The sequence below is a fragment of the Pezoporus occidentalis genome, unplaced genomic scaffold (genome assembly GCF_034315485.1).
Source record: "Pezoporus occidentalis ecotype Australia unplaced genomic scaffold, CSIRO_AGI_Poc_V1 ctg152, whole genome shotgun sequence".
NCBI classification, from domain to species: Eukaryota; Metazoa; Chordata; class Aves; order Psittaciformes; family Psittacidae; genus Pezoporus; species Pezoporus occidentalis.
The window spans coordinates 1,651,030-1,675,411 of NW_026913339.1; the positions used below are offsets into that span (position 1 = coordinate 1,651,030).

General features: G+C 39.6%; 1 protein-coding gene across 10 annotated transcripts in view; it reads right to left on the reverse strand.

The window, feature by feature from the left end:
- Positions 1-24,382, reverse strand: part of LOC134159889 (ankyrin repeat and sterile alpha motif domain-containing protein 1B-like) — a 90,756-nt gene that overhangs the window by 20,426 nt on the left and 45,948 nt on the right. For 6 of the 10 annotated variants that reach the window (XM_062611359.1, XM_062611355.1, XM_062611358.1 and 3 more), the window contains exons 4-6: positions 11,935-12,009; positions 6,502-6,630; positions 3,416-3,487 (exon numbers count right to left, since the gene is read on the reverse strand). In XM_062611359.1, coding sequence (XP_062467343.1) covers positions 3,416-3,487; positions 6,502-6,630; positions 11,935-12,009 — 276 coding nt within the window. The remainder of the gene's footprint in view (positions 1-3,415; positions 3,488-6,501; positions 6,631-11,934; positions 12,010-24,382) is intronic. The other 4 variants (XM_062611360.1, XM_062611354.1, XM_062611361.1 and 1 more) reach the window with 2 other exon arrangements.

Sequence of the window (24,382 nt, forward strand, 5' to 3'; positions counted from 1 at the left end):
ACCTTGCTGCTGTACTCATGCCAGTAAGTATAAAACTGTCCCCTTCATACCCGGTCAAGACATTCAGATGTGTAAATGCCAGATGGAGTTGACTGTACTGAACATGTTTCTTCCTAGCTCCAATTAAACTTTATTCCTTTTCTTTATTTTAATGTAAACACATTTTATTTTCACTCTGTGTTCCTATGGCAATTTGAAGTGAAGGCAGTAATCTGACTGAAAACAAAACTTGTAATATTTCCTATTCCGTGCTGAGAAAGTTGAAAGATCTTAAGTTTCTGAAGGCATTTCTCAAACATAATTAATGAATCCATACTGACCAGGACAGCAAGATTTAATCTCCAAGTTGCAAAGGTCAGTTTACAGCAGGTGGGAACGGAGATAAGGAGAAACTGCTGTCAACTGGGGAGGGAGTTTGTGAGAGAAAATAGCTGGAAACAAATAGGAAACCATAAAATACAAATCCATCTTTGGAGCACAAATATGTGAATGGAAAACCAAAGTATAATCCTTCTAACAGACACAGTTCTTGCCAAACATCCATAATTTTGGATGGCTGCAAAAATCTGTAATTTCGGTGGGAACGAAAAGAATGCATAACCTTGACCACCGTGCTGAGCTCAATCTATTGCATCTGCATGATTTTCTCCAAACAAATTCATCATTTGCCCTGCTGGAGCACACGGCTGCACAATGCTGAGAAGCAGAGTGGATAGCCAAGAAGAGTTATTAAGACAGAACTTCCCAGGTTTGGTGGGTTTTTTGTTTCCTTTTTATTTTTTATGTTTTTCATTATAGGAGGTTTAGGATCTCCCTTCACTCTTAAGTTATAAGATAAGGAGGCTGCTGCAGGCCCCACTGTGGAGAGATGTGAGGGGTATCCACATGACACTTCGCCTGAGAACCAAAACCATCAATTGCAGTAACTGAAAGCACAGGAAGCTTCTACAACTAACAATGAGGGATCTGCAGTCAGCAAATGTCATCTTGTTGTTTCTCTGTATCTATGGATGATTAGGGAATATCAAGATACTTTTTTTCACTGATAGACTTCTTTTGTCCTTGTGCATCTGTTGACTGGAAGGCATCCAGTGAATATAAACCCTTTTTTGAGCAGCATTAGGTTAAAAAACTTAGGTACCTGATTTTAATACCTTCTCCTTAAAAAGCATTATGTGGCTGGCTTCAGAAAGATTAAAAAATCTGAAAGTGGTACAAGGTTATATGCGACATACTCCCTCCCAGCATGTTTCAGATTGCAGCATGCTATAGATTTGAAATATATAAATGGAAAACCAAGTAAAATACTAAAATTAAAAAATGTTCCATCACGTTAGTACAACCCGATGTAAAAGTCTTACTACCTCTATGTAAAAATTTTACTACCTCTAAAGATACTTGACAAGTGGACAAAATTCAGTACTTGAGAAGCAGTCAAATTAATATAGCTAGGTTTTCGCTTTTTTTCATTGTGTGAAATGTCTCTTTCAGTGCATTTAAAGTAAAATGTAACTATAAAAGAAGCCACATTTTCAACAACAACCCACTGGTACTTAAATACAATTAAGCACATCACAGGAAAACTTCAGGATTACTTAGGACAGCCTGGACTCCCAATTCATACACACAAATGAACATAATTCTTGCTGGGAAGCTTATGTTAAAATAATAATCTGCTCCCATTAAGTCAATGCTTTTTGTTTCTGACTTGAATAACAGTATGGCTAAAATGACTACATAGAAAGAATAGATGAAATCCTGATTAAAAACCTGCTTTATTCAAACCTCTTTGCAATAAACACTCCTCAAAACAGAAAATAAACATTCTCACAGCACAATGGTTTCAAAAGAGAATGTAAAAAATAAATGTATATAAATCCCATCACCATATAATATATACAGCACTACAGATTACTATGCAACTCCATTATTTTTACAGAAAAAAATGTATTTTAAATTTGTTTTCAAACATTTCTTCAGGTATATAATTTAAATTTGCCAAATATATCGCTTTAAAAATATCTTAAAATGCCTATAAATTATTTAGAGAGACTTTTTTTGATGTTAAGCTTCTTAGTTCAGTCAGAAAACTTACTGATTTGTCATATGCTACTTACGGTGTCAAATTCTGCCCTAAGATCTGCATAGGCATACGCCTGAAAATTTGAACTGCTAAGGCTGACAGTTTGAAAACTGGATTGGAAGGTGGTGTGCTAGCAGCTTCAATTAATGCCCCAGAACACACATATGTGACTGTAGCTCCTTCTGTGTCAAGCTGTTGGGTTTTTTTTCCAGAGGAATTTAAGCCTAGGTGAAGAATGATTAGCATGTAATTAACTGAAAAGCTACAGATCTCAGGCAATCTAGTAAGTGTGAATTACAGCCAACCTTTGGCTAGAACAGCTTATACAAAAGTCTGTATGCTGCAGATATGTAACCAGTAGGAAATGGCTGTCTGATTGCATGAATTTTACACATCTTCCAGCTTTCTAATTGATCTGAATGCTATGTCTAATGCTCAGAGGCATCTTGCAAAAAGGATTTATGATCCACATAAGAAAGAATTTCACTCATTCTTCTATGTAATTTTACACACTTGGTAGATTACCAATTATATTCTTCATTAATTAATCATGACGGACCATAATATGTTCACCGTCTCCATGAACAGGTGCATTCTTGCTACAGTTGGGAGTAAATCATGTAGCTGGCCTGTGGCTTGTTCTGAGTTTACACCAGCAGTATGTTTCTTGGAGACAGACTAAGCCTCATTGGAATTTTCTATGAGCCAGAGCCATAGAAAAATATCTTCTTACCAGTTCGAAGGAAGCCTAAATGCTTTTCCACCACCAGGTGAAACTGAATTAGATCTCTTTTCATCCTTCAATCAATAAGCATGTAAGTAACTCATAATTAGTGGGAATACTCATGTGAGTAAAAGCATCCATAGGGTTACGTGACGGTAGGAGTTGACCATATGCAAAAAACAATAGCTTTGGTAACATACTAATATATTTACCAGTACGTATTTTCACATAATAAATTCAATGTAGTTATCATATGTGAGCTACAAATTCTTTTTGTAAAAGCAACATGATATGGGCACATTTAAAGTGTGTGGAAACATAGTTTAAGATTCAAGAGAAAACATAATGCACACAGTATGGTTTTCTCTTACATAAAAAATGCAAAATAAAAATAAAAAATAAAAATAAAAATCTGCCTTTACATTTTGGTACTACTTGATAAAAGGCAGAGGAGACTTCCTACTGAACACCAAAGTAAATGCAAGGACAATGAGAAACAAATGGGCAACAGAACATTATAAAAGCAAAAAGGGCACAGTACATGTAATCACAAGTTGATAGTATTTAATATTATGATGATAAAGAAAGGAATAGGCTTATTAACTTACCCTCATCTTTGCACAGGCATCCTGTGTTGACTCTGTGCCTCTTAACTCTTTTACCAGCATAGAACCTAAATACTAAGATAAAAATCCATTAAACTTAATTTAGAATTCCAGAACAAACAAACATCTGCACAAATGCACTAAAAATGCCTAAAAATCATAGTGGTAGCAGCAAATTAATATATTGCTATAGATTTTTTTTTTACTTTGCAGTTCTCTGATAAATCATTTAAACCAGTGTGTTAATCAGCCTATGAAACAGGAATGCACAGCAACAAGTGTAGTGAATCAGATGGAGCCCTTTGAAACAATATCTGAAAGTCTTCTAGCTTACCACTGTAGTGACTCAAACAACAAGGAAACACTACAGATCCCATCTTAAAAAAAGGCGTTTGAGTAAAACAAAATGAGAATTTGCTTTTTTTAGCTTCCATCTGCCAAACTCATATTGCTATGTGTGCAGTCACATGGATGTGAAGGGCAGCAGCGATGTTAACCTCTGTGTACTCAATCTGTAACTAATTTATGTGCAAATAACAGAGCCTGATGGCAACAAACAGAGGAAATAAATCTGAACTGAAAACTAGTTTAAGCCATTATTTCTTCCTAAGAAAAGGCTGACCCTGAACTATTATTTGGAAGCCTTCACTGATCTGAGTGAGGGCTGGGTGAGAGGAAGCAGCAGGGTGTCGGTGCTGGTCCTGGCTCAGCGTGATGAAAGCCACTGTGCTCTCTGAGAAGCCTGCTCATCTCTGAGGGTACACGAGGCGCAGTGAGTGCCTCACTGACACATCCACTTTCCTACCTGTCTCTTCCTCACTCTGTCACTTGCTGGCATGTACAGTTTGAGCCCTCCTGCACTGTGACAGTGGGCTCTGTCCTCTGGATTTATTCCTCTGAGGTCTCAGGACCTGTCTATACCATGACTGAATGGCACTGCTCCTTCAGGGATGGAGCTGGCTGCATCATCCCTGCTGTTCTCGGGTGGTCTTGTTACTGCTAACAGGGCTGTGTGAGAGCCATGCTTGCATTTCTCCTAGAGATACTTCAGGCATGTGCATTTATGGATGTGCACATGCTCATATAGCTCTGAGTAAACAGGATGTTTCCGTATTTCTGTCTCATGCAACTCTGGCTTAACTGCAGAAAGGGGAGAGCAAGCCACCCCTTGTCTTCTCCCCAGGCACAGAGGTGTCTTTTTGCATTCTCACTGCAGCGCAATGCCATGGCTTCTCTCAAGTCTTCATTTGGAAGCGAGCAACACAGGAGCTGAAGAGAAGTCCTGCCTCTGGTGAGAATGGGGCAGGTAGACTGCAGGAGGAGGAAAAGTGCCAAGGGCAGGAGCCTCTTCTTAGAGGATGCTGCAGACCACCACCAATGCCTGATCCCTCTCATTCCACCACACTGACTCCCCTTAGGAACAGATTAAGCTGACTCAACCAGGTCATGAACCAGCTTCACCTTAAACAAGAACTTATCAAAAATAACTTCAGTTACAGCTGAATACAAGCTGTGACAAAACAGAAAGTATACTGGTTCATCTCCAGTCTCCTGACCTAAACTGAGATATTTTCTTTAAAGCCTTCAGTTCACACTGAGTACTGCAGGGGTTTCTGACCTGCAAGAAAATGCATAAATATTTCAATGTAGACAGCAGCCAACATGCTAATTGATGGTAATGTTGAGAAACTTTACAGGGCATTATAAATGTAAGGGTAAGCAACACCAACACTGCCAGGTAAGCACAAGCAGAAAGGAATGAAGGGCATTCCTATGAAGATTCATAAACTAAGCAGCTGCAAGTCCAGCTGGGGGCCCAGCGGTGACATGAACAGGGCTTTGGGCATTAATTTGATGGGATGGGTTAGTATTGCCCTTGGAGAAGAGAAATGAATTTAAAGCAAGTTCTGAAAATAGAAAATTAAACAAAAGCATATTGAATTGGACTATACATTTCCCCAGATCCTGCTGTCTACCACCTTTGGCAGCCTCAGTCTTCTCTGGGAAGGACACAATTCCTTTATTTTCTTTTTTAATGGACTACAGCACAACAAACTGGTATTTCCTTGAAAGCTACCAGCTGGTCAGGCACCAGGGCAAAAAAGCTCATGGCAGAACAACAGGAAGAGACTGGCAGCTCCAGTCCCTGCCTCAGCTGCTAGCATTCAGAAATGTTTCTCAGGGTGGACTGTGTAACAGACAAACAAATCACAGAAGTACTGCCCAATTTAGTTACCAGAAAAATTGAGAATTCTAGGAATTTTGCTGTCTTTTGACTTGCTGTGCTTTTGGAAATGTTCCTTCTGAAAGACCCAGAGCATGTGGGAGCAAGGCAGAGGGCATCCAACAGTTTAACTGAGTGATGCACCATACAATGAAAGCTGCCCTCATTATAACATCCAAGCCAGGGTTTTAAAGCTGAGGCCAATACAGCTCAGGGAGCTGAGACAATAGACTGGTACATGCTCCTTAAGAAAGGAAGGTGTTTCCTTCATCACCAGTAACCTGAATATTCCTGGTCATCCCAACTTCATCTCTGTCATCCACACGCCTTCCAATCTACTACAAAGGTTACATCTGATTGTGAATTTACTGCTGGATCAAGCAATGAGATAAGAGGCACACAGGTGTGATAAACCTGTTCATTTTACTGCAAACTATGAAAAATATTTAAGGAATTATAAATCACTGAGTTTCCTTTTCAGTTTGAAGTGCTTCACAGGAGGAGAGCAAAACTGAGAGCAGATGAACTGGACCTTGGCTGTGACTTGCTGAGGAAGGCAGAGGTGCTAGTTACTGTCCAGGGACAACCACAGAAAGGGATTTGTGACAGATTACAAGTAGGGGTGTTTGCTCTCACTGCCACTTCTATGACACTTAGCCACTTATTCATAGAGCATTTCTTTAAGGCTGTTGCTACACAGACTGCAATATTTCACAAAATTCGTATCAAAAAGTACTGTGCATTCTTGTTTCTTATTTAGTACAATACACTGAAAAAATATTACAAATGAAAAAAACTCAGTCCATCAAAATCTAAGGTTAATATATCTACCCCAAGTCAAACCACTAAATTTATCAACACTTACAAATGCTTTATAATCACATGACTGGAAAATGAGTTTCTCTGGATGATGTTGCCAATATTGTACAGGCGTTGATGCTGTGGCTTCATTTGGAGGTCTCAAGGTAATGGAAGGCTCTCCCCAGTCTCCTGTCTGAAAATCATAGTTGTTCAAGATATAAGAGAAGTTGCAGGCAAATTCACTATACAGTAACCCTCCATTGTTGTGCTCAATTAACAATAATTTATTTTATACACATAGAGCCATGTTACTAAAATAAGGGAACACAACTCCTACAACATTTTGCATGATTTAATTTATAATCCAAAGTCATCTACTGTAGTGTTTAATGAGGCTTTAATTAAATCTATTTGCTTTGAGAATAAAATCATTAGGCTCTGGAAACGTTCTTTAAAAATAACTGTTTACAATACATATATGAGGATGAAAGCAATGAGATACACAAAAATGCCATTCACAAATTTCACTACATGTTTTACAAGCTCTTCTACGCTGTTAAAAAGTGTTCCATTACCCCAGCACATATAATCGATAACTAACTTTACTAAATGACTAAATAACTTCAACTTTGCTTTGATCTGAAAACTTACTGCACATTCTTCAAACACAGGTATTCTTTAATCTCTTTACAAATATTTGCTTTGAACACCTTCTCTTGATGTCTTATTGTAGAGCTACTAACATTGCCCTTCCATATCCATCATTCTCATTGATACAGGTGATTGATTGCCTTCCTGAGCTGTCATCTCCCCTTTGTCCTCAAAGCTCTCAGAGAACAAGGGTAGGACTGCGGTTTACCAAATCCCTTTGCAGGACACTCTTCTCCCTTCCAAAAAGAGCCAACACAGGCATTGGTACAGGAATACCCCCAGCATGGTTGTGCTGGTCTGGGTCTTGCCTGCCATTGCCTATTTTTGGACATGGCTTTATTGGACCTGGACTGACCACTGGGCCCTTGGGGACTCCTCCCACCTTGAAGGCCCTTGCAAAAACAGCTATTATTTTGAGATTGTTTATTTATTTTTTAACTGCAATCTCTCCTACTTTTGGTTCATATGTGCCCATGCTCTCTCTTCAACTGGGATGCTGCCAAATCAGCATCAGCTCACTTTAAGAGAAAATGACCTGTGGATGGAGTTCTCCTCTTCCCAAGTCTCCTTCCCTTTACCACCAGCCCCACTTCTCCCCTATCCTGTCTGGTCTGTTCCTGTCTGTCTCTGAATTCCCCTGTCCTTCCTATCTGTCTTTTGGGGATCAGATTTCTGCCTCCTTATCCTTTTTCCTCCTCTGCCTGTTTTCTCTCAAACTCTTTTACCCTGTCCTATTTGATTATTTCAATTTGGATCATGCTACTTCTTTCTTTACCTGCACTTATCTCTGTGTATTTTCTATGCATGCCATGTTGTTAAAATATGTGTTAAAGCTGGCAAGGAATTGTCATCAGCATTTCACACAGAATATGGCTAGAATTTAAGACTTTTAAAGCAAAAAGAAGTTAAGCATCAAAAACACATGAAAAAATCTTACTGAAGACATTCAAAAGTCTGGCAAACTATCACATCCTACTAATTAAATCAGGACAGAGTAAACAAAACAAGTACATCATTTTCATGTGTCACAAAATAATGAAATGACACGCATTTGCACAACTCTGCAATGAAAAGCAAGAGATAAATCTGGAAACATCAACATTACCCTGCCAATATGGTAACTTCAAGCAAGGGAACATCATAAAACAAGTCAAATGCAGTTAATATTGGCACTATTAGCACACCTACAAAATATACAGTACTGTAATTTCTATTTTACCTAGTTAAGTTCCCTATATGCTATGGATATGACTTCAACCTCAAATTTTTAAAGGAAAGTAGCAGGAGCAATTGCTCCAATTTGTGGCATACTGTATCCATAGAAATGAATACTTCTGACCACCTTCTATCCTTCTATCATATTTAATCTGAAGTGGAAATTTCATTTGTTTAAGAAGCAGTTCTCCTTATTAATAAGGTTTCCATCATTTTACAATGGGAAAGCATCTGCATCCTTGTTAGTGGAGTTTGTATTTGACTACAATATGGATTGAACCCATGACACATTCTAAGAGTGTGCTCAACTGTTTTTCATGAACTGTTCAAGGTAATAGCTAACAGACAATTTGATATAGCCTCCTTTTTTTTTTTTCCTAATAAAGAAACACTCCTACATGTTCTGTGTGAGGAAGCAGAAGGTATATCCTATCTATTTAGCAAAAGGTTATTATGACGGAACAGGAGTAACTCCAGGAAAAAAAAAGCTATAAAAGTGTATCTTTTAACCACTGGTCTTTCCACCAAGGAAACATGGAGATGGCCATAAGTGGGACTAGAATTTCTACAGAACAAGTGATTCTGGGTAGTACCAACACTGAGTGGTGCTTCAAACCCTTTTGTTGCACTGCTGTGCAGGTGACTGTCCTTGCATGCAGAAAATGGACAATACTGACAAATTAAGCAGGGTACATAAGGAATAAAATGAGTACATCATTTTACATTTTGATTCTCTTTTGTATGGAAGATATTAAAAACATGAAGAACTGCATTGCTTCTTTCTGTCAATGAAGGGCAGTAAAAAGAGGATCCCTGATTAATCTCATATTGGTTCAATTTTATAAAAGAGCTAGGAAGCAATAATCATGAAAAAATGAGAAATAATCTTCCACTAGGCTAATAAAACTAGTGTATGAGTCAGTTGGAGAGGGATTGTTTGGAGACCATTTGTTTGTATTTGTTTGTATATTTGTTTGTATTTGCTCTATAAATATATACAATCATTCTAGTACCTACTCTTTTTAAATTAGACAAGACAGAATTTATAAGACTGCTATACAAGTGGATGATCTAAACACACAATACAGCTGGGGTTAAGGCAATGCAGAGATATAGGATTTCTGCACTGAGAGACCTTTTGTGCATTTCAGTGTGACTTGCAGAGGGAGCAGCTACTAAGAAATGCTGCATAAAATTAAACATCATAGGTATAGGTTATAATGATAGTTGAAGAAGACATGTTATACATAGACATAAATTTTTTTAACTGTATCAGAAGTGTTTTTTAATATTCAGTAGAAGTGGCTTTTGGTCTCCTTTCCTTTTGTTTCTTACCAAACTCCTCAGATTTTTAAACCAAACTATTGCTAGTATTCATTACCTACTTAGACTGAGATAGAACAGAGCAGTCTCTAAAGCCCAGATCCAGGAAGATGGTTAGAAGTTTAATTCTTACTACGTACTCCCCACACATTATCTTTATTCTTTTAAGGGAAAAAAGGCTTTTAGAAAAGATTTAGAGAGGAAACTACTTTCATAAATCTGGGCCTAAAAACCTCTACAGGCAAAAAAGCTGTTCCTCGGTGGACTGACTCAAGTCAGGTACTGTAACTTCTCAATTTAGGATGTGATCATGGCAATTAACTTCAGGTAAAATATAAAGTAGGAACATCTTTGACCTACAGAAGACTTGAAACAACAAGTCTCAAGTCTGGAGTAGAAAAATATGAAATACTAGCAATTCTAAATGTGAGGAATCTGTTTGGTACAACTCATGGCTGACATTCTGAGATTCAGGACCTTCCTAAGCATCTAAAACACTTTAAAGCAGTATAGAAATGTTCACAAATTACTGTGCAGAACTAACTATGATGTTTGATTTGATTTTTAAAAATAGGTATGCTCGGATAAGGATTTTCTGGTTTGAATATTTAATTAGCAATTATAAAAAACAAACATTTAAGCTTATGTATTTTTTATGACACAATATATGTACGAAGATTTTTATCTCTCCGATGAAGTAGAAAGGCAAAAGATAATTTATTCCTCATCTAACTTTACAGCTCATCAGACAGCTGTGCAATTTATCACGTGGCTTTTGCTGTACTGCCCGTGTTTTAGTATTCTAACCTCCCATGCCTTTAACCACTGCCTTTCCTCTCTTTGGCTTCAGTCAGCTCGAGAAAGAAGATTTTTTTTGCTCCACATTTTGCAGATAAAGAATTAACAATCACAAAATGGTCTCAAGTCAGGTGCCAGAGTGATAAAGATTCAATTCTTTTACAGTGACAACTTTTAACCATAAAGGAAACAGCCTAAAAAAAACAGTATCTCATGCTCTTGCAGTCCTTCATAACACTGAAAATGGGCAGATGTGCTCTAGAAAGGGTCAGATGCTTGATGTCAAATGAGTTACAGAAGTGGATTATTGTTGTTAGGTAATTTTTTACAATTGTTGCACATTTTTCTCTCTCATCCCATTCTCTGACAATTGAATTTGGCTCATAGTAAAGACAAGGATGAAGAGGTATCTTTAATATGTAAACAAGTGATCTCAAATCAACTTTTATAAAACCTAACACCTGCCTCATCTTCTTATAAAAATGTCAAGTTAAAAACCCTCCATGCTGCAGGAAAAAAGAAAAAAAAGAAAGGCCTGGTTTTGAGTGGTTGAATATAGTCATTTTTAAGAAGGACCACATCATCTAACTTTTCACCTGTTAAAGCCTCATGCCTAGTTATGGTAACATGAATTAGTCACCATGACAACAATAAATTGGAGCACACATAGATACAACGCTTCTGCCTGAGAAATCAGTAATTTTCTCCCTGTAAGAATTGTAAATGTTCTGTGGACCAGCCAAATCCTCTTTATTTATGTACATTTTAATTCCTAGAGCAAGAGAAACTTTTCTTAGCTCCTTGTATCTTTGGCTTTTGAAATAATGGAAGCAGGTTCACGGCATACTTACATTTTAAAAGCTTCTAAAGCTCAGTAGCCAAAACAGCCCCTCTCTGAGAGAGATACTCCAAGGAAGCAGTCATATGGCACAAATTAGGAGAAATCTAGAGTTCCTCTGATATACTCTGCTGAATGACAGGCTGTCGCCCTTACCATGCTGCAGCACAGATCACCAGATTTGCTCTCACGTGCACAGCACACGTGACTGTCACAGAAGTGATGAAAATTCAGAGCAGCATCAGTATTACCTCTAATTCCCCAAAAGTGCCTCTGCAAACATGGCGTGTTCCCCAGCTAGGCAAAGCCTATAGGTTAACACAGAAAGGGCAGCACAACACATTGTGGGGGTGAAACTGTGCAAACCGAGCTGTTTACACGGTTTCTCGCTTTGGAAAAGTGAGCAAATGAAATATTGTGAAGAGAAGTCAAAGCTCCCCCTGAGCAAGACTGCTGCTGGCAATCCCCCCATCCTGTATGTACACCATACAGCCAACATATGCTAGCCACATGGCACGATACATGAATGCACGCACACATAATCCCAAAAGAGGGCGGACAAGTTACGAACTTTTTTTGCCATTTCAGTGACATGACACCCGTAGATAACACCACGGCAACAGACTGTACATCCATAGAGTGACAACATAGCCATTTATCACTGTATCTTACATTATGAACCTGATGAATCGATGAGAAAGGATATCCTGCATTCTGGTTGGTCCAGATCTCACAGACCGAGGACTGCTAATATAAACAGAAAACTACATCTCATCTTGTAAATATTAATGCACTGCAACTGCCAAAAGGCAAGAATAATTAAGAAAAGGCTTGCAACAATAGCAAAGAAGGAAATAAAACAGCTGTTAAAAGTAGTTTTTTATTTATTTGGTGACAAAATATTTTTGGACTGACTGGAAGGAAACAAAGCTTATTCAGAGACTTTAGAAGAGGTTTCAGACTGTGAGTACAAGGAAACAATTTAGTCAGAAGTGCTGGTGATGTAAGGAGATAAAGTTATGTAGGCATAAACAGAAAATGCAGAGCGCAGAAGAAATACTGGTTACTTTCAGGTTTTGGTAGGGAAGAAGTTTGAAGTTAACATCCCAATTAAGTTTTGAGATCTGAGCCTCTTTCTGTTGGAAACTTTCACAGGGAGAGAGGAAGAGAAAAATTTGGCAATACAGTCAACAGGAAAAACAAGTTTTCTTTGTAGCAATTACCAGAAAAGAACGTATTGCAGCTAAGTGAAGCAGTTGCCCAACACCGCCTTCCAAAAACAGTTCCTTTGCATACAGAGATACAGATTAGTATTACCTTTGGCACTGACCATGACCCTGCTGTATAAATGAAAGGTTTCAGTCCACCTTCTACATTATAGTACAGATAGTCCGTAGTAGCGAAGCCAAGTAAGCATACTGTAGCATCTCTAGCAAAAGCAACAGAACTTGGCAAGCAGAGCCAGCATCTTTTACATATTTCCTTGTTTGGGCACTCATCAAGAAAGCATCTGTGACACCTCAGCAAAAGCTAAGATAACATTTTACAGTAGCCAGGCAACTAAAACAAAGCATCAGATGTAGGATCTGCCCACAGTATCTTCGGCAGGCAGCAAACAAAGGCAATAAACACACTTGAAAAATGCAACTGCCACATCCAGAATAGATAGCAATTAATATCAGTTATTTAACAACAGCAAGAATGTGCATTCCCAGTTCTTAGCAGCAGCAGCAGGATTTTAGCACCGATGCTCAAAGAAGTGCAACTGTTTTTAAAAATATGGCTCTTGCTCTTACCTTTTGTAGCCTGAAACTTAGCTGCTTGGGGAGTGACAGACTAGGTTATCACCTTGTTTCTGTCAGGGCAGGCTGGCATCCTCTGGACTGACTACTGAGCGCTGCCAGACAGGCTGGTGGCAGCCTAATGTTGTTAATCGTCCCTTATTTCCTTCATGATCTGTAATGGATGAGCATGCATCCCTTCCTACAGCTTCAGTTAATTCTTACACTTTCCCCTATCCGGTTAATTTCTTCTCCCTCATTTTGTTTTTGAAGTTATTTGCTTCTTCATGATGTGCAGGGCTCATTTTGATAGCATTAGCTAATAAAAACTTTGACTTTGGCTCACAGTCTTCTATCTCATCCTCTGCAACTTGCTACAAAACAGTCCTCCTCCATGTGACGAACACCTACTCTCAGTGCAAGACCAGTAGCAACCACTCCTCTGCTGTGCCATTATTAGAACATTGCACTAGTTGGCACTAATGACCCTTTTTTCTGTATGTCAAGCAAACTGACTTCTGGATGTTCTGATCATGCCCATGGATGTGACGCCTATTTTTGTTTGCCTGGGGCAGGGGGCAGGATTCCTGAATGGGAGTCCATGGCAGGAGATTGTGCCTCTGCTTTTCAAGAGAAGAGTAAAAGAGAACAAATTTCCATGCCAGGTGCAGCATCCCCAAGCATCTGGTAATCAGGAAAACATAATGTAGTGCTATTTGGACACACTTGCTGTGGTCCTGAAAGGAGTAAGGTAAGGCAGCATGATAACGTGTGTTACAGATATTTTAGTTCTCCCCAGTGCTGGCACACAGTTGCTGTAATGCCATCATATTATACAGCTGGTGCTCACCATCTTGATATTCTGGAGAAAAAGGCGTATCCTTAAATCCTGCCCCTTCCAAGGACTAGCCTTTAGGGAGTAGTGTGGTGCCTCAGGTGAATCAGCTGGTGTCCTGGTTTCGGATGGAACAGAGTTATTTTTCTTCCTAGTAGCTGGTGCAGTGCTGTGTTTTGGCTTTAGTCTGAGAACAATGCTGAAAACACACTGATGTTTTAGTTGTTGTTAAATAGCACTTACTCTGATCAAGGACTTTTCAGTCTCATGCTCTGCCAGTGAGGAGGGGCACACGAGAAGCTGGGAGGGAGCACAGCTAGGACACCCAACCTGAACTAGCTAAACGGATATTCCATACCACAGCATGTCATGCTCAATATATAGACTAGGTAGAGTTACTCAGAAGGGCCAAGCTGCTTCTCAGGTCAGGCTGGGTATCAGTCAGTGTGTGGTGAGTGATTGTATTGTGCATCACTTGGGTTTTCTTAATTTTCTTTTTTCTAGGTTGCTCCCTATTATTATTACCAGTATTGCTGTTAGTGGTATTATTTCTATTATCATTATATTTTACTTTGTTTCAATTATTAAACTGTTCTAATCTCAAACCATAGGGTTTACATTCTTCAATTCTCCACCTCATCCCACCTAGGGGGAAAGGAGAGGGGGTGGGCAAATGGCTGTGTGGTACTGAGTTGTCAGCTGGGTTTAAACCATGACAGCCAAGAGACAATGCCTGTCCCAGCACAGCAGAGGTGTGCAGGGCTCTCCTAGCAGAGTGCCGGGGCTGCTGCCACTGACAGCGATGCTGCAACAGCAGCCTTACCGTGCTGCAGCACCTAACGTATAAATACACTGGATACATTGGTCAGCTGCTTTGGTGCTAACTCAGGAACAGGTTATGTGACACTGCAGTAAACATGTACGCAAGCTTTAAGTTGCTTCATTTAAAAGGAGGGCAGGGAATCAGTCCTTCCTCATACATGCCAATGGTACCCACACTGTCCCTGCCCCCCCAGCTCATCTTCTCCTAAACATAAACTCAGGGGCTAGAGCACTCACCCAAAAACTGTGAGGTCTTGATGGCCTCTGAGGGAATTCATACCTATCTATTTCACCTTCCTCTTTCACAGGTTAAAGCAGCAGAAGACAGGCTGTCTTCAACTCCTTTTATAAATGCAGTCCTAATTTTTGTTTTTAATTCTTTGGAGAAAGAAGAGTACATAAAAGCAGATGTTTGGAGTACTCACCTGTGAGAGACAAGTTCTGGTTCCAGGTGTCTGCTCCAAGGACTGTTAAGTGAACTGCCCCCATCACACAGGCCTACCTCCAGAGTTATTTGGAGGATCAAGGCTTAAGCTAAATCATCCTTAAATATAGGTGACTTGATTTATTAAATCAATAATAAATCAAGTGAACCAGCAGAGACTGAGAATTTCTTGCAACTGTATGAGTGCCCAGTCACAAGGGCAGCAGTGCAAAACTCCTTAGTCAGTTCTGCACTCATTAATGTTTGAATGACTAAGGTACTGAAATGCAGTACAGAAGGAACATTAATTTTATAGAAGGTAATGAATTCAAATTCAGAAACCAACATTTTCCTTGCACCACTGTAAAAATATTTAGCATTTACTAGATACATATTTTATGTCTTCAAAGTGCTAACACTTTTTAATGAATTATGAAATCCTCAGGAGAATTACTTAAAGTTGCGTACCCGCGTGCTGAAGAGGAAAAAAACAGGGAAAGGAAAAAGGTTAAGTGAGTATCTGAGGCCAGTAAATAGGCAGTAGGAGGGAGAATGGGGATTAAGCTTCAAACACTCATCATATTGAGCTCCCAAAACATATGCCCTCAAAGAAAAGGAAAAGAATTCAATCTGTGCCTGCACTTCCACCGTAATAAACAGAAATACGCTTGGGCACTTGGTATTAAGTGACACAGAGGTTCTATGAAAAAGAGTTTAACAAAAAACATTTTCCCAGGTATTATGGTAAATAGCATCAAAAAAATGGCATCAGCTATTGCCTGATTAGTATCAAACATGCATTTATACTTCCCAAAAGATAAATGCTTGCAAGTAATATCACAGCAAGATCCTGCTATCATGATACTGTTCCTGTGATAACTACAGATGTCCCATGCATGAAGGATTTTGATGGCTTTAAACTGACAGAGGGTAGAGTTAAATTAGACATTAGGAAAAAATTGTTTACTGTGAGGGCGATGAGACACTGGCATAGGTTGCCCAGAGAAGTTGTAGCTGCCCCATCCCGGGAAGCATTCAAGGCCAGGTTACATGGGGCTTTGAGCAACCTGGTCTAGTGGAAGGTGTCCCTGCCCATGGCAGGAGAGTTGGAACTAGATGTTCTTTAAGGTCCCTTCCAACCTCAACCATTCTATGATTCTATGATTCCCCCATCTAATCACCATGGGACACAACTCTGATGGGCAGGAGGGGCAAAGAAAGGGGGGAAAGAAATGGCTTGCAGTGCACAGCTCCTGCCATCTGCTACCCATGATACAGGTGGGTGGTTAACAGTATGAGAGGGAGGGAGGTGAAGCTTTGTATTACCTGCTCCCCTCTCATCCATCTCCCTTCTCTTCCCACCATTCTGACATAGTCTCCCAATCACTTTATGACTGTCTTTAAAAAGAATTGTTTAAGGACATTTACACTTCTCTTGTTTATTTAACTTAACCTACTTGACTTCAAGAAAACATTCATGTAAAAATATTTCTTACTGTTCTGGCTAATTTCCATCATGACAGAAGACAATATGGTTTAATTACTTCAGACACTTATAGTGAAGTCAGTAGCCAAGCATGCTACAAAGTGTTTGCACATTTCCACCTGCTTCAAGTCTTTCTAATCACTCATATGTTTACTGGAAAAGCTGTAGAACAGTACATATACAGGTCTTCAAGGTTGTGGGCTATGTTGGAGACAACCTGGTGTTTCATAAAGTGAATCAGGGAAGACTTGGTTCATAATCTGAAAACAGAATAACTGTACTGAAAGTGATCACAAACCAGTAAGAGTAATCACGGAAATTACATATTTTCTAGGGAGAGGAAAGCAATACCTGGACAGCCTATGCAGAAGAAGCTGGGTGAAAGGCAGTCCTGATGTATTCAGCACACCTCACTGAACTCACTGGCACTTCAGGAGATGTTAATGATTTACCTAAGCTAGGAGCAATTAGCCTCAGAAAGTCACAGAACATAATGAAAGGACCAAAGAGGGGCTAAAAGAATGTTTAAGATAGGAGAAAAGCAAGATTCAGAAGATTATAGCCAGCCTAACCACAGGGACCAGCAAGTTATTAAAAATATTTAGAAACCCAGTCACCATCCCCTGGTCCTTGTGGCCTATGAAGCCTTCTGATATTGGCCACCTGAAATAAACACTTTGGAATATGTGCATGTGTGTATATATCTGCACCTATGTATATCTTTCCAAGAATCACAAAGAAAGAGCATAATATTGCCTAACGTGTTAACTGAGACAGCTTCTATGGGCCAAGGGAAATTCAAGATGTTCATAATAAGGTTGTTCAGTATGAATCATCTCAGATCGAATTTCCTTCCTTTGTTGGAAAACTGGATGACTAAATCAGCAGCAGCAAGGAGAAGCACAGCAGGACTTGAACACTGACTATGTGACTCCTGATGCAGCAACACATGACATGCCCCATATACAAACTAGCCTGAATCAAAATGCACAAGAAGTTGAAGTGAACAGTTAGAGAATAACTATCAGTATTTAAGCACACCTGGACTGGAACAAGCTGAGGAGATCTGAAATGACCTGCTCCATGCCACGGCTTGGAGGAGTGCTCAGGCTCTCTAGGCAGGATCCAGAAGTGAGAGATAATTTAAGAATGGGTTAAGAACTGAAAATGGATTTGATGAACTACAGAAACCAGTCAAATGAAATTCAGTAAGCCAAGAGTATTCCTTGGAATTGTAAGACTTTTACACAAGTAAAATAGCAAATAAATTAGCAGAACAATTTAAGAGGGAGGTGGGGAGAGGACACAAGAAGATCTGGAAGTTTTAGTATACTTCAACTTTGAACATAGCAGTCCTGCAAAAGGATAAGTAAATAAATCACAGGATAATTCAGGCTGCAAGGGAGCAAGTTTCCATTCTAACCCCAGCTTGAAGCAGGAGCAGCTGTGAGATGGGATCAGGTTGCTCAGGGCTTCATCCAGTCAGATCTTGAAAACCTCCAAGATCGAGACTGGACAGCCTCTGTGAGCAACCTGTTCCGCTACTTGCCTGTCCTCCTGGGGAAGAAGTTTCTCTTGGCATCCAGTCAGTGCCTCTCCTCTTTCACTTCAGTATGCAAAGATGCCTCTTCTCCTGCCAGCCCTGGTCACCCAGCCTCTCCTTAGAGGGCTGCTGATCCAGCCCCCAGCCATCTTGGGTGGTCCTTTGCTAAATTGCCCTCTCCTAAATAAAAACTCCCAGGTATTTAATAAAAGCAGCATATTCTAACACATGGGAAGGAATCTTTCTGCCATATGGGGCAGCTACCAGTGAGGTCTCATACAGGGCAGCATCCAGTATTAGCAACTGCACTGCAAAAAGGATGGAGGCAGACTGAGGGAATCCAGGAGGCAGTAACAATAACCAGAAGCCTAGAAACCACCAGGGCTTGGAGCTGGTTACAGGGTCCCAATGGTCTATTCACCCCTGAGTTGGTCTGAGTAGACACTGTTGGAGACTTCTGTTGCTTTCTCCACCTCTCCTTAGAACGGCTGCCCTCTCTTGCACTTCCATGTTGCAGAGCTGGTGCACAGGGAGAACAGGAGCTGCTGAACATAACCACCTGGCTTATTCCCCCACTGCCTCATCTTCTGTGTCTCACCACTGGGCTGAGCCTTGGGAAATCGCTCACGCCTCTTGGTGCTGCATCTCCAGTGAGGCACAGGAGGGAAAGAGAGAAATAGCAGCAAACCCCACTCCCTCTGATGCACATTACCTAACTAGCTAGCTGTAATTCAGTCTAGCTTCAGAAATTTGGATCAAATCCCAGAAAAATCACTCTTGGCATGCTGAACAATCTTTAAAGGTGTAACAGCTGAAAGAAACAAATGAAAACCGGATGAATGGGGCTGTCTGGCCCCTTCTGTAATCATCACTCCAAATGTTTTAGGACCGTGGGAGAGCAGTTGTGCTGTCTCAATGGCTGCTGCTTCCCTGAATGTTCCCAAAGCTCTGGGGAGAACTTGCCTTACCAGCAGGAATGATCACAGATCCTCCTTTGAAACCAAGATCCTTAGAGACAAAGAGTGAAATTTGAAATCAGTATTTCTTTTAGAGAAGCAGAAACCAGAAATACCACTTCTTATTACAATAAGTACATTGGTATATTACTTTGCTTCTCCCGAAAATACTTTACATGAAGATTTCCAGAAAATCACTGTCCATCTTGGCACGGCTTCGTTGAAGGCAGGCAGTGGCATGAGCAGTGACACCCCTCTCCATGTCAATGCATCCAGCAAGGTTTCACAAGAAAGTGCATGCCATGGCGAGCACACCCCATGAAGGGAGATGACTGGCCCAGGACCACAGTGAGCCTGCAAAGACTGTCTCTTCCAGCCCATGGCAGGGCAAGAAGCAAAGCCTCATCCCACACCAGTGTCAGTGCTCAAGGTCCCATGCACCTCCACCTCCTGCTCCATGCAGGGCCATGATTTGCACATTTTTCTCTAAAGAGAAAAGACTAATAACACAGCTGTGCTTCTTTCTCAAACAGCTGACACCTTCCTTAATGCAATGGCCATCTTTTCTTACAGGCAGGCAGTTCTCATTTGATTTTGATTCAGCAACCAGGAGCCGAGTTCCCGCTGGGGAGGATGGACTAAGGATCTTCCAAGTGGCTTGCTAAGGCTACAGCTGCCCTGCTGAGCTCCTGCAGGTGCAGTTTACAGCTGCAGCTCTGGCCCCATGTCCCCTGCTGAGCAGCCAAGTTGCTTGTGATGGACATCACCTCTTCTGCTGGTGCTGCCAGCTACAAGTGCACCCCAGGCTTTTAGCCCTGGACAGACAGTACAAACTTCTGGACAAATACCACCAGTAAAGATGATGAGACTTTGGTCTCTGAATATTAGGTAATACACCTACATTTTAGCTCCCCAAACACCCACAGCAACAAAAAAAAAATGGCTTATTCAGAAGAGCACACTAAAGTCTAAGTACTTATTTCCAGCAGCTAAAAAATATCAATGTTAGATATTAAAATTCAGCTTTCATACAATCTTTCCAATGTAGGGCTTCTTGTTCACAAGACTGAGTGTGAAAAACAGTAAATTAATAAAGAACATCTGTCCCCATCTTGAAGGAACATCTGTTCTCTTCTTGGTGTAGTATTTATGGCTTCAGTTTGGATCATTAACACCAAATATAGAAGCAACTCCCTTAGTTCCATATGCTGAAGCAGCATGTAGGTATGATTAACATCACAAAACTTTATTTCTAAATGCTAGCTTCTATAACATTCTAAAAAAAAAAAAAAAAGTATTTTTCTGTTCAGGCAGAAATTACTTAGATTTTTCACAGTGTCTTTATCAGTTTACTTGTCCATTAAATACACAGTACAAAATGGTTTTACAGATGAAAGTTTGCTGAAATTTACAGCTCAAGATACAGCCCTCTATGGCATTAGTATCTATATGAATTAATAAGACAACTGTCAGTAACATCTATACTATGCAATAGAGTGAGTTACGTACTTTTGATGTCAAATTAAAGGTTGTCATAGTTCAGTCATCTTTGTGTATTAAAAATAAAATGCACATAAAATATGAACCTTAGAGGATTTTGTCTGGATTTTACAAACTTGTCTTTAAAAGGGCTGTCTATTCATCCTCACAATAGATACTGCTTTATGCTTATAAAGAATGGAAGTAAGAAACCTTAGAAAATAATCTAGACAACTGTATTTTTGCATTTATTCCTTCTTAAATCTACTAGTAAAGGATTCTGTTATTTCATTGGTAATTTCAACCCTTGATAAAACCCATTCTTCATTGCTTCTTAGATAATCTCATTTTACATACCAATATTCTGAGGGTCATATTTTCCTTCATTCGCTGTGATCTTTAAATCCTTCCAAAGTAGAGAAGGAGACAAAAAATAAAAAAAATAAAAAAAATATCCAAACAGGAAACGAGCAAATAAAAAAATGCCATACTGTGGTTAAAAGTTAAAAGAACTCAAGGTGGGTCCTCGGAGACAGGAGTTTTGGTTTTGGCTATGTCAAACTTAGTGACATTTCAGCCAGCCTGCAACATCCCTGTACCTCAGTTTTCTTAGCTGCAAAATGGAAAACGTGATTTTAAATCATATAGACCCACACTGCACTGGAAATATGAATGCATTAGTGTCCGTGAAGTATTTGGAAGATATTAATGAGTTGAAGGTATTACTTCAGAAAGCATCAAAATTATTTCTTTTTTTTTTAATGAATCAGCCTTTGCTAATTCTGTCTCTTGCTTTTATTACACTTTTCCTCTATTGTAGATAAAGATCTGTATCCTCTAGTACTAACTCTGTTTAAAAAATTGTCTCCTGCATATCAATCCTAATCCTGCCATGAAAAATTATCTCATGAAATAATGTTACAAGGCAGAATACAAACAATCAGGATAGCTTTACTTCAAACTTACTACCCAGTCATTAAAATCTTACATTTAAGCTATCTTGTGTTGCAGGGAAAAAAAAACAAAACCAAAACAAACAAAAAAGAAGAAAAACCAGCAGTGAGAGCCCTCAGACCAAGGGACCAAAGAACCCAGAAAGGCTTTCAAAATTAAGCCTGGGTTCAGCATCTCTGGGAAAGAACTCCTCTTGCCAGCCTTTGTGAATAACTTCTCCAGCTCTCTGACATCTTAGAGGATCTCTTCCTTTCATCACAGCCCACTAGGGTGCCACCCATATGGGCCATGACTAGGTTTATCCTACCAGACAGCTTACTCTGACTCATTACCAGTGTCTTCTCCCACAGGCAGGCACAGCCTGGAGCTTTTCCCAGAGCCCTGAAGAGGCACATGGGGAGAGCATGTGTCAGCATCCGGGTGATGCCTAACCCAGCTCTGCTCCTGCACTGACCAGCGTGGGCAGAGGTGTTTCCTGCATCTCTCTGCCCATCAGCCACAGGGAGGATGCTTCTGTCCCTTGCTCCTGGTCAGGGTGCAGTGCTCTGAACACCACAGCAATAGGCCTTATGGACCACAGTGGCTACAAGCACCTTAGGTCACTGGCTGGGACAATAGCAACAGCCTCAGGGCTGGCAGTCTGGGATATGCTTGCTGCTAGTACCTAAAGTTTCTCTACTGGCTGGAGAATTACAAATCCTAAAGACCTGACTTTTTTTTTTTTTTATTAATGTATTTTAATGAACTTATCTATGCTTCCTTTTAACCTCCAAAGCTCTTCCCCACAAATATATTTCCCCCACCTTCCATGATTTCAGGGGTAAATAAAGAACCCAATACCTTTAGTGGGACTCCTCCTACTGATTTTGGTTTCGAAGTCCTCAGTCTTTGCCTATATGATTTCAGTTCTATTTAAAAGGATTAGGTAATCTTAAGAGTTACCTCTGCTATTTTAAACTACGCTAATTTGATCATATTATTCTATGGTTTAGAGGTTCAGAATCAAACATCTACAGTCAAAGATGACTCAGACTACTCAATCCTTTCTGGATTTCTTTTTTCTCTTTTGGAAAAGAAACCCTTTCACAACCTTCTTTATCACCTTTTTGGCAGTTCTGATTTATCCAACCAGACATCAGAGACTTTCAAAGTTGTATGACCAACTGGAGAATTGGACAACCAAACCTATTTCAGTGGGGAATCTAAACTGGTTACATGTACTGCTTACATTAGGACTTTCCCCTCTTATGTCACAAACAGTCTGCCAGTGAATGAAGCTACATACTAGCCTTGAGACAAAACCACCCACATTAAGTACATTTAAATCAGTGCTTCCTCCAGGAAACCAAGTGTTGTATTATTTACAAGCAGATTTTATTATAGTTAAGAGAACTGTTTAAACCCATTTAGCAGATCAGAGGAAAACAGATTTAAACTGATGTGCTCATTGTTGTAACAAACACTAGTTAGTATCTGATACAAAGATCAACATGCTTGATGATTTCCACATAAAAAGTTTAGTGAAAACACAGGCCGTAGTAAAGACAGAAACATCAGATCTCACCATTTTCTCAAAATATCTTCAGATTTTAGATTTTAAATTGAGGCTAAAATAGTATTACCTTAACATTTCTAAAATAAAATCAAGTTCATGAAAGCAATACCATGAATAAACTCTCAATACCATGCTGCCTCTCTCTTCAAGGCCATAACAGTACTCAGTAATATCATCATCAAGAACACACCTAAGACCCTTTGAGAAAATCACAACATCAGAAGTATCTTTATGCACGTCTCTCTACTGCAGCATCCAATAAACATGCAGATTCATACAGTGGCATGCAAACAGCCTAGCAAAGAAATGGTTGGACAAAGAATAATTTCAAAGCAATTCCAATAATCCCTTTAGATCATTCTGTTTGTGAGAAGTATTCTACTGGAAAGCTGGACTAGTATCTCCTCAGAAGTTACGGTTGATCTGACTTAAGCCAAAGGAACCTGCAAACTGCAAGGAGGAAGTTGCTAGATAAAAATCCCATGGAACTGAAGGCTCAGGATAACAATCAGTTGGATTTCCTTTATTTTCCAGAAACCATTATTTTACCTTTAATTTCGAAGGGTCTTTGGGGGAAAAGATTGAAGGAAACATAGTTCATTTTACCAAAGCACATATTGCAAAAAATAAATTTAAAACTCTATTTTTGGCCTAGAATGGTTGAATAAATCCCTGATTAGCCTCTTAACGGGGTGAGTCCAATTTAGTGAGAATGATCACCAGAGGGAGTCATTGACTTTCCCATTAAAGTCAAAGGGAATTTTACATACATCAGGAGTATAGAATTTGGGGGCAGAGCTGAGAAAGACTCCAAACAGATTGGAGTTCAGGGACTAACACAAAACACCATTTTCTGGATTTCATCTGAATCAGTTTTCCCCTTTGGAGTCCCAAAGGATGACTGCTATATTCCACTGTGAAAGTTAGAGAGAAGGCACTGAAGTAATTCATTCAGTGGGTACACACTCCCACAAAAAAAAAAAAAAAATCCCAGCACTTAATTGATTTTAAAGTGGTGCAAATACTAACTGCTCAGTTTTCTCTTTGGGTATACAACATATCACAGTCCTTCTAGAAAAGCAGTTTTTAAAAGCCCAAAGAAAATCTCCAAGGGCCATATATGAGAGTGTATCATACCTCTTGGGAATATCAGGACTTCCAACATGAAAATAAAAGAGTGAAAAGGAGACAGGAAGAATTCAATGTTAGTGACTAATAGAGGAAGTGAGAATAGGGATTTGTGAACCAAGTGATAAAATGAACTAAGTACATGAAGCAGTCTACT